The following is an 11,669-nucleotide window of genomic DNA, read 5'->3' on the forward strand; positions in this document are numbered from 1 at the left end:
TATGTGGCGCCTCTGTGTGAGACCTGCCAGCCACAGGGCCCCACACAGAGATGGACCCAATACACCCAGCATAGAAACACACTCAAGCTTGCTGCTCTGACTAAAGTAATGAAACTCAAAGTCTGATGAGATCCAAAACCTCTCACACTTCACAGCTCTCCTGTTCCGGCTTTTCAACCTCTCCAGCTTTACTTTTTGTCCTTTTTTTAACCCTGTCTAAATCCGTAGACTACAAGAGTAGGTCATGCATCATCACCACTCAAATAAAACCATTATCTGAGCCATACTGGATCTTTTGGTCGGGATGAGTCACCCATTCTAGGATGCAGGATCTCCCGTGTGGCCTTCAGGCTTTGCAGCGCCTTTTGTATCCAGGTACATGTAACTCAGGCTGAGAATGCACCAGTGAAAGAGGTGTTACGCAAGATCCTTGTCCAGTTAATAGTGGGATATTTTGAGTGAGAAGGAAGGCATGTGGGTTTGACTGCCAGCAGCCCGTGCAATAAAGCTGAATTAAAACTAATTGGTATAACAGAGAGTCGGTGAGAAACAGCAGGCGCATTGGGACTCTCAGCCAATGTACCAATTATACCGACGCTATTAGCTGAACCGAAGGTCATTTGACGTGAGAAAGTAACAATAATACACAGTTCTCCTCCGTTTTACCATTTGACCATAAGGAGAGTGTCAGTCACCTACAAGCATGAATCGTAATCCAACAGGAGCAGCAAAGCAATAACCTGGGGCAATAATGTATAATTATTTGCCATTTGGTGGGCAGGGCGTGATTTTGGTGATTAAAGTTCTCTAGCTGTGCACCAAATGGAAATACAGAGTCGGTTTGTTCGCTACAACTCCAGGACTGATACAGTATCTAAAGGACATAAAATGGGAGCAGGTCATAAATCACATTCATAAGTAGACTGGGTAGACTGTGTTACAGGTCAGACTCCTGGCAACCAGGAACTGACACAACAAAAACAAAAGCATTTTATGCCGCTATTCAAACCCAACGTGTCACACCTAGGTAAAAAATTCCAATCACCTGTCATGTGTCATCGGCCTTTGTCAATGTATTGTTTTAAGTTTTAAGTTTTATTTACTTTATTAATCCCCCTGAGGAGAAATTCAATGTTTTCACTCTTGCTTGTCAATTACACACAGGTCCGAAAGACACACACACACGCACAACCCAAGTCCCTATGGACTGAGCTACTGTCGCCCCTTGTGTTGGGCGTGCTGTGCTTCAAAGTTAAATGAACACCTAATAATAACATTTGGTGAGTGAGTGCAGCCAAGAAGAGGAATCTTATCTGCCATGTCCACAGCTTTGTTGATGCCTTCGTCCAATCATGTAAAACTGTTGGGTGATGTACGCATACTACATGAGGCCACTAAGCACATCCCACACATAAAACACACAAACTCCAAACCACGCTCCACCCCTCCCCGCGTAGATTTCCCCTCTCAGAGTTCCTTCAGTTTCACACAGCGACTAAAAATACAGGAGTCAGCGTGCCACGGGTGGACAGGCCATGGAAAAAAGGCTGTCATATTCGCAGGAGAAGTCATGGAAAACGGGAGGATCCGATTTCAGGGCCACTGATAAGCAACAAACCTACAGTACGGCCGCCTGCCCGACAAATATAGCATCCACTGATGTGGTGCAGGCTTGGGTAGCAAAGAGGAGGCCAATCTGGAACCACAGCGGTGCATGGGCAAGGCTGTTGGAAATGCTCTTAGAAACCCATGGAGATGTTAGCCAGGCAGGTTCTTACTCAGGGGCACTTCAGCAATTCAGCAACAACTGTTGGCATGGGAACTTGAACCTGAGACCTCTGGATCAAGGAAAGTCTTTGCTCCTACTACCCCAACTTGTTGCATCAACTGTATCTGTGAATAACAAAGAACAGGGGCTGTCCTTTGTCTCAATTACACATGCGACACACACAACATTGCCTTACCACTAAGTAAAGTTTAGTTTATTTACTTTATTAATCCCCCTGAGGGGAAATTCAATGTTTTCACTCTTGCTTGTCAATTACACACAGGTCCGAAAGACACACACATGCACAAACAGGACCTATACATGCACAAAGTGGAGAAATGTCAGAGTGAGGGGGCTGCCCTTGGTGAGGCGCCCCGAGCGGTTGGGGGGTTCGGTGCTTTGCTCAAGGGCACCTCGGCAGTACCCAGGAGGTGAACTGGCACCTCTCCAGCCACCAGTCCATGCTCCATATTTTGGTCCGGACGGGGACTCGAATAGGCGACCCTCCGGTTCCCAACCCAAGTCCCTATGGACTGAGCCACTGCCGCCTGAGTATATCTGAGTATACCTTTAACTGTAATCCTTGAACATAGAGCTGCAGACTGACATACTTCCTGCAACTATATCCATTTAAAATAGAATTTGACAACAGCTTATTTTGTCACAGGAGTCCCTACTATATTCCTTTTTTGCATTCCTGTTCTCATTCTGCTGCCTCTGCCGAAACAAGCAAGATTATGCTGACTTGTCCCAATGCACTGTACTGTGAACGCACCATCTCAATCCCCAACCCTCATTTGCAAAAGGAGTCACTAGGTTTTTTCTTTGCACGTCACCAGAAATCTTGTAAATCCCTAAAGTCCTAAGTACCCATGCATTTTTAAAGTCAAATAATCTGATTTTTAACTGTCTGTGGACAAGGGAATTAACTAAACAAACAAAACACTACGTTAAAAAATTAAGTACATCAAATTTTGACTGCAACGGAATGTGATTGTCACAATATTATAACCATGTCAGAAAACATATCACTGTTTCATGCAAACGGTATTACACAATTATTATTATTATTCTCGTTTTTTGGATAGAAATAAAATATGGTTTGATTCTCTGTGTGGTTGCATATTTTTTTTCAATACCATAAGTAAGCAAATGTACATGATATGATAACCATACCAAAATATGTCATGAAACAGGTATATTGCTGAAACTCTTCTTGAGTCATGAAATCCACAGACTCCTGCCGAACCTTTAAAGAACCAGTGCAACATTTTGGAAAGTGCACATGCTGATGTAGAGTTACATGAGAATACTGATACCACTCTCACATCATTTTGGTCAATTTAAGGCTATAAACAGCTGCCAGCTAGCTTTGCTGAGCAGCAGGACTGGAAACATGGGGCGATAGCTAGCCTGGCTCTGTCCAAGGTAACAAAATCCACCTACCAGCACCTCTAAAGCTTAGTAATTAGCACAATGTGTATATTGATACGATTGTTTAATTTGTACACAAACTGAAGAGTAAAAACGACAGTTCGCCTGGATTATGTGACGGATTGTTAAACTCGTGAGGATCCAGTGTCTTGCCCTTATTAGCAAGGTAGAAGCTTGCCACACAGACACCAGTCTGGCACTTAAAGGAAAGGCTCTCTAATCAGTGACATCACATCCTACCACACAAAAAGCATCAACTGTCAGGTCCGCTGAGCTTTAACTCACCTTCACCTTGCCGTTGGGTTGCAGCAGCTCTGTGACGGACACCTTGTCCTGCTGCAGTCGCCTCTTCACCAGCTTGGAGCAGCAGACGTTGACTGCGCCTTGCACGTGCGAGGCATTGTATTCAGAGAACGTCCTGCTGTCGATCACCAGCAAACGGCCCGTTCCTCTCTGAATGAGGCTCGCCAGGCGCTTGATGTCCATGGCGCTTCGCTTGGTCGGACCTTTCTCCCCTGCCATGATGTACCCTGGATCACAGACGCGGGGTGGTAAGGGATGGGGTGTGGAGAAAGAGGGGTAGATGAGAGAGGGAAAGGTGGAAGAAGGGATGGGGAGGAGGAGGAGGTGAGGTCAGTGGAGGAGGGCTACCACCGGTGCAGGCGCTGAGAGATCCATGGTGCCTGAGAAAGAGGAGACAAAAGAAGAAAAGTTAACAGTTGGAGAACAATCAGTGTTAAATAGAAAGACAGTAAGTGGTTTATTTTAATGTGCAGTGCCACTCTGTGAGTTTTGAGATGCTGATGATCAGACATCAGGGACATGATCACCTCTTGTCCTGAGCTTCAGTCCACTCTTGCCAGTGCAGCAAATAAAACCATTCAAACCTCACTGCTGCAAAGCAACAATAACAGAATTTATTTTGCATCCATTTCCAAACCACGGTCAAGTGCACGTTGTATTTTTGTGCATCCGTATCATCTTTTACTGGCATACTTTGAGCACCTTGAAAATTAAAAATAGCCACAATGCTAAACATGAATATAAAAGTTATTTAAAGGCTTAAAAGCCAACTGGATCATCCGCTGGGATTTATCCGTCCCGAGATCTGAAGGAATATCACACATCCAAACACAAAGCCAAAGACTTAAGCTAGACATGCACAACAATAAAACACGCGCGTGTGTGTGTGTGTGTGTGTGTGCATGTCTACATGAGTGTGTGTGAAGGTTTGTTGTTGTTGATCGGGGGGGTCACTTGGTAGCTCATGAAACAGGAAACTAAGGGCGTGAGATAAATTAAGCCAGGGGAATTCAGAGAGCAGGTCTGGACACAGGCAAACGGCCTGTGTGACATCCTGTGTATGTGTGAATGCGTGTGAATGTGTGAATGTGAGTGTGTGTGTCACAGAGAGCCATCCATAAACTTGATGAACTGTCTCCTCTTATCTATCACTATGAATCACTCTGATATCCTCCCTGCTCACAATTACCGCAGAGCCTGTACATTTGACATGACACACACACATGCAGTTCAGAGATCAATGGCTGCATGTGCATGTGAGAGAAAAAATCCTATTAGGCTATGCATGACCATTAGAAAAACCACAGCGCCATTTGGTTGAGCATATAAATAAAACCCCTGTGTACAATGACGACCATATCCTTGGTCAACCAGGTGTCATGCGACAAGTGAGAAGGTCAGAATGTGAATGCAGTCTTGTTGTTTTATTCATCCACAGGCACATGGCGTCATGAAAAATGAATGGGCCTCCTCTCATTTACCCCAAAGCCTAAATGGAGGTTTAAACCTCGGCTGAAAAGGGAGAGTACGACAGTTGGCGGCGTAGAAACAGATCGTGGAATGAGATAAAGCAGAAAAGCACAAAAGCCTTGGCATGGCTTAACAGAAGAGACACGCTATCAAATCCATCATGTCAGCAACACTTCATGAATTAAAGACGGGAAACGACTAGGGGAAGTGGCAAAATAGCAAACACAAAAAATTCTGTATCATGTTATGATAAAAACGGAAACAGAAGTCTACGTGAAGCAAAACAAGACCAGAACAGTGGCGAGGAGGTGGGCGAGAAAACAGAGACTGAGAGAGGAGATGTAAAGAAACTGTGTCTTCTGATCGGTAGTGCCTTGGGAAGATGTCCAGGCAGCTCTGCTCTGCAACTTTTCACCTCTGTTCTGACACCATAGAGAGAGGGGAGGGAGAGAGGAGGTGGAGGGTAGCAAAAGGATGTTATTCAGTGAGGATCTGTCCAGCCTAGCAACTCAGCTAGCTCAAGGTAAGGGAGGGGACAAATGTGAAGATGGAGCGGGGAGGAAAGATAGAAAGAAAAGAGACTGCTTAAAAGAGGGAGACACATAAAGGGAGAACCTGGGGAGAAATAACTAACACTCACAAACAAACTTGCAGACAGCTGCACCAAACTTAAGATGTGGATAATGTGATGGTATGAGTTGAGTTGCCAATCATGACAGCAAAGGCCGTGCATCCCTCCTCTAAGGATCCACAAAATAATCATCTTCTGTCACCCACACTATATCTCCTGTAGCCTGCTGGCTAAGCCCGAACATAAATGTACACATGCTGTTGCTGCTTGGCAACCTGCCTGATGCAAGAGCAGCAGCACAGGAACATGGGCGAACATCTAGATAGACAGTAGCAACTGCCTGAACTGTAAACACACCCAAACTGCTGCTGTATCAGAAAGTAGCCATGAGTGTGCAGACACAAACACGCCATAACAGACACATCATGGGATAGTAAAGTCAGTCAGTGAGGACTGGAGGTAATACTCTCAGCACTCTGCACAAACATTATGCAGCTTATACTGTATCTTAAGAAAGCAACACAGACAAATAAATCCAGTTAATCTGATCTAATCTGTCTGTGTGTTTCAGAGTGATGACTGGGCGCACATATCTGCATAAATACTTTAAGCAAAGCCCAATTTTGCAACCCGTGGCGACACAGCACATACTGACATAGTGACATTTCCCACAACATGCACCCAGCAGTCGTTCTGCAAAAATATTAAGCCTTGCTGCAATGCCATCGCTCCCCTACCACAAAGAGCCCCTGCATGCTACATTACAACCTGCCCCATCACCTGTTATATCATACCTTATATGGCGCGGAGCCCTTTAGCCGAGCAGCTAACAACACAGCTTCCAGGGGTCTGAATCTCTCTCTCTCTTTCTCTGTTTCCCTGCTGCTGAGCACAACATCTGACGCTGCATATGTCTAATGGCGACTGCTCTCCCACCACCCGCCCAGCCTCTCTCGCTCACTTTTTTCTCTCTGAATCCCTCCTTCCTCCTCTATCACTCTCTTTCTTGCTCTTGTGCAGTGAACGGGGACGGGGAGGGGAGGAGTGTGCAGGTTTACATGTGTGGTGGCAGTGCGAGGGAGGGACGGCCGCTCTGCATCTTTCTACGTCGCTAGACAATCATCCTACAGCAACCTTGCTCTCGGTGGGCCCTGTCTGTGTGGGAATGAAGAGAGGAGATAACAGAGATGGGAAAATATCAGATTGTGACAAGGAAGAGAAATAAGATGATGGATGACACAGAGAGGGAGCACAAAACTCAGTATGCTTACTCAGCATAGCAACCACAAATCAGACCCCCTTAGTGAAACCATCTTGCCCCCCCCCTCGTCAGGAACAATAAGGAGCAAAAACAAACAAACTCCTTGCACTAAAATAGGCAGCAGCCAGGAGCTTGCTGTGAGGCTCTGGCTGCACAGAGGAAAACAAGCCGAGAGGAGAGAAAGCAGAGAGACAGCGACAGCGTGTACAGGCCCGGAGCAGATTCTGTTGTTGCCATAGAAACAGCCCGGTTGGAGCGAGCAGGGGGCACGGGGAGGGTGATGGTGATGGTGATGGTGATGGGATGCTACTGGTGCTGATGCTGGATCAGGATACAAGAGGGGAGAGAGCTAAACTTGACAGTGCTGCGTACACTTATAAAATACATTCTCACAACTTTAGCTTGTGGCTACACTGAAGTTATCAAGAGATTTGTTCTCGGCTGGTTCGGTCTGACCCACTCTGCTCCAGGCTGAGACAGCAACTTTCTTTCTATATCCGTCCTGAGCTGGTTGAAAAACAACATCCTTCTGGCTGCCTTTCCAAAAGTCCACATGCAAACAAGTACACGTAATCCAAAAATGTAGGCAGACAAGGTTGTGCACCTTGAAGATGAAGCAATGCAGTTACACCTTGATGAGGCCGAAGGCAGAAGAACCAGATCAACAGGTTCATGTCGTAGGATTTTTTTTTTTTTTTTTTTTTTTAATCTTTTTGGGGAATTTGAATACCTGAATTACAGTGCCTCAAAAGCACTGGATTTTCCAGCTGTCATCATTTAAAGGATGAGACACCTGCATTTAAATACAGGGTTTACACATGTATCAACACCAACCACAGACATAGTATGATGCAAGCATAACATGGCCGATCTCGTGTCTAACCTGCTGTGCAATACAGGTGCAGTACTCTTTCTTGTTTATTTTTTTTAAGAATACAGTCACACAAATCATCGACAGACTTTACGGCTACTTTCTTTACAGCTGATAGTAAAAGCTTCTTTGTAATAGGTCACTAAAACAAAGTTGGGGAAGTGACTTTATCTCTATAAAACGGATAAACCGAGCACACCTATTCATAGGCCCCTCATACAAAACCATGACCTAAGCATGATGATGGCTCAATAACACCATATCAGACATCAGCGAGAGAGGCAAACACAAAGAGAGCAACTGGAGGGCAACCAACGCTGATGTAACACCATCCAGGTTATTCATTAACTCCCTGCATAACGTCACCTGCGGCCAGAGCCTCGAATAGACTGATAGAAAGCTGGCTCTTCGTTTCACACAATGAGAGACATGGGTTGTTTGTTTGGATCACAAACAATTACATCATCGGAGCATGTCAGGCCCTCTACTCTGAGACACAGGCTCTCTCATGAGCTAAAAGCTTTGCCTCTGTGTGTGTTTACACACCTTCTCTTTAGAGCACATGTGACCACAACAAGGGACTCTGCAGGTATTCGAGGCAGCACCGTCAACACAGGGCTGCTGGAGGATCACAGGGTCACCAGTTTATAGTGGAGACTTTGATAACAACAACTGGAGCTCATGTTTGGTTATGCTATCGCGTGAATTAAACTTAAATACATTTCCTTGTTCCCTGAACATGATTTCTGCCTGAGTCATGACAGATAGATTTACCAGAAATTACTGATCCATGCAACTTCACGTCATGACCAAAGTCCATCTTTTGTTACGGTTTTAAAACTGGATTTAAAACTTGTACGGACAGTACTGACCACAGATTGACATTGTCAGCTAAAACACTTACAAACTTTTTTTCAACTGTCTGTAAAGAGTGTTTGACATGCTGCTGACCAGAATGGGGATTTCTTTGCCTTTGAACTGTCTCATTAATTAACATTATTTTGACTATATTGCTTCAGTTTTGTAAAATTCTCCACTGTTAGCCAAGTGTTTGTCATGTTTTGTCATTAACTAATAGTTTAAATCGCAATTAAGTGTCTGGATTCTTCACCTTTCACTTCAGGACCAAAAATCAGCCTTTAAACTTGACAGAATTAATGATTCGACATTTATTGTAATAATTATCTATATCTATTATGAAAGATTTTATTTTGATAACATTTTCAGCCACATCTCCCAGCCACAGCTGATGTGCCTTTAAAACACTGCTGGATTAGTTATTAGTTAACTAGTCTGATAAGAATATTTTTCTAACCTCTTTCCAGACTGCTTTTGTTGTATTAGCTTATTTCTGTGACAAATCTTAAGGCATTACTTTGAAATGAAGGAAAATAACCTTTAGTACAGAGCTGCAACAAAAGATATGTTTTATCCTCATTTAATCTTGGCTAATGGATTAAAGCTGGTCTATAAACTACAGGAAAGAGATGAAAATTTCCTAAACATTTGCTAAACAGTATTAAAATAGTCTGTGTTGTCTGCATAACTGTCCAATACTAACAAATAATTAGTGTACTGTCACATAAGACAAATAAAAGCAGCAAATGCTCACACTTTGTAAGCTGGAAGTAGAGACTGTTTGGTTATTCTCTACAAAAAGAGACAGTTAATCAATTTTCTGTCAATAGACTGATCAATTAGTTGTTTCAGTTCTACTTGAGTGTTTTCATTCCCTAACCAAAACTCCCCTCCTTATATCAGCTGGAACTCAAACTTAGAACACATATTTATGAATGCCTGCTGCATGTGTCTGATGGTAATATATTCCAGCAGCTGGATGTAAATAATAAATGTGCTCCTCACAAACAGGGTTAGTAGAGTGACAGCTCTGGAGTGGAGTGTAATACAGAAGTGACACGCATGGGGGAAAAAATAGTACAACACGAGTGGTGCTGTTACAGTGATCATGTAATTTGGGGGGGAATCAATTCCTGGTCGGAGCCCTGGTGGAGCAGAGGCATCATCATACTGTAAACAACATAACCAGGTATAAAGCCTTCTGGTGCCCTCTAATCGATACTCTCTCAGTAGGCTGCTGCAAATTGCGGGGTCATATAACAAGCAGGGACTACCCCGGAGTCCACCATAACAATAATCACGACATGGATACCGATGCAAATAATACCAAGAATACCTGGCATAAAATAGCCTGAGATATAAATAGAGTAGAAATAAAAATGTGGAAAACCCCTTCCTTACAAAAAGGCACATCCTCAGATATTGTGATGATAAAGAAATGGGGCGCACAAAGACATAGATGGGACATTGTGGCCTGTTTGATAACGTTAATAACAATGATGGAGGGTGAGCGGTGGTAGCGCGCTATAATAAACCGACCTAGATTAGAAATAAGAATAGAGCACAATGCGGACAGCGGCCATTGCTTTTTACAAACGATGCATAATTAGAAACATGTAACGCGTTTATGGAAAGGCTCACTGCGCCTTGTTTGAGTGGGAAACCTGCCCTGTGTTGTTATGACGCGTGGATATGTCCGCATGCGAAAATGAACCATTGATCGGGCTGGCTGTGATGATTATAAACAGCAGCGCGCGAATTAAACAGAAAATATATACAAATATGTTTATTACCTACCTTTAAATGCTCGCACAGGAAACAAAAAGACGTTTAGCAAAATAAAAGAGTGGACAAGTTCAGCCTGGACGGGTTTAATTCCCATAATAAGACGGGCGCGCACATTAACAGGGGGAGTGCGCGCTGACAGACTCGCCGCAGCAGAGGGGGGGCGCGAGCACGGAACGGAACGCGAGCAACCGCTGCTAAGCTAGCTCCGTGGGTAGCAACGCACTTGATAACAACACAACTCGTCGCTGCTGATTATCACACATAAAGATACTCACCTCGGGCTCCACGCGGCTCCTGTGTGTTATTCAACTGGCCTCCATGTGTGAGGGGACAGCGGCGGTGTCTTCATGGGGCTGGCCGGGGTTTACCTGGCTGTGTGGCGGGGGACAGTGCGGCTGACAGAGGGTGACAGAGCCAGGAGCAAACGAGACATGAAAGCGCGGTGACAGGCGACAAACCGCTCCTTCAGCCGTTTAACTGACCTGGATACGCGGTCAGCGCGTGGAGGGACAGATTAGCTTGGCGAGGCTAGGTTAACAGCTAAAACGGGTTGTGTGTATGTATGTGTGTGTGAGTGTGTGTATGTGTGTGTTGGGGAGGAGGAGGGGGTGGGTGTAGTTACTGAAGGTGCACTTTAGCACTTTCTTGAACTAAAGCGATGAGGTCATGGTTCAGTAGGGAGAGGGGGCGGGGGGGGGAGAGAGAAAAAAAGGAAAAAAATATGAGGTTGATGTCATCTCCAGCCAATCAGCGCAGGCAGCTCAGGGCTGGGTGACGTCAGTATCCTTATCCGCGGATTAAAGGGACAGTCCGGCTTTTTAAAGGAGACGCGCAATGGCTCCTGCAGTCACTGCCGTAGTAATAAACCAGTGATGCAGTTAAATAATTAAATAAAAAAGACTAACACCACCAACAACATCAGTTTAATATAGTGCTAATGATTAAATTCTTTCATAATAACCCCTTAACTAGAATGTTGCATTGACTTTTTTGTTTGCTTTACTAAGCTTGCTATAAACAACATACAGTGGGTGACTTGTGTTACTATGTGTTGACCCTGTGGAAGCTATTTGCCTTAGTATTTAGTAAGTAAGAGTTGTTAACTAATGACAAGTAGTATTGTTTGATTTTTCTAAATGTTTGTTTTATTTAAATTAGAATTTCATATTTTTTATGCTAATTATTTGTGTAATTAAATCAAATTAATTACAAATAATAGAATAAATAAATCAATAATAATGGTATTCCTTCAGTAACAGACTGCAGCACCCACACTGCAAGACATACATCTTCCACAGGACTCTGTGGACCTCAGTCAGACTCTTTGACAAGGCAACATTGTTAC

The 11,669-nt window shown here is 44.1% G+C and overlaps 1 protein-coding gene across 4 annotated transcripts in view; it reads right to left on the minus strand.

Annotated features, from left to right (window-relative positions):
* Positions 1-10,917, minus strand: part of dusp8a (dual specificity phosphatase 8a) — a 49,439-nt gene extending 38,522 nt beyond the window's left edge. The window contains exons 1-3 of one of the 4 annotated variants that reach the window (XM_050072830.1): positions 10,600-10,917; positions 6,605-6,701; positions 3,488-3,885 (exon numbers count right to left, since the gene is read on the minus strand). In XM_050072830.1, coding sequence (XP_049928787.1) covers positions 3,488-3,724 — 237 coding nt within the window. In that variant the 5' untranslated portion in view covers positions 3,725-3,885; positions 6,605-6,701; positions 10,600-10,917. Of the gene's footprint in view, positions 1-3,487; positions 3,886-6,340; positions 6,466-6,604; positions 6,702-10,333; positions 10,481-10,599 lie in introns of those variants that run through there. The other 3 variants (XM_050072828.1, XM_050072831.1, XM_050072832.1) reach the window with 3 other exon arrangements.
* Positions 10,918-11,669: the final 752 nt, after the last annotated feature.

Source organism: Epinephelus moara, chromosome 20 (assembly GCF_006386435.1).
Source record: "Epinephelus moara isolate mb chromosome 20, YSFRI_EMoa_1.0, whole genome shotgun sequence".
In the NCBI taxonomy this organism is placed as follows: Eukaryota; Metazoa; Chordata; class Actinopteri; order Perciformes; family Serranidae; genus Epinephelus; species Epinephelus moara.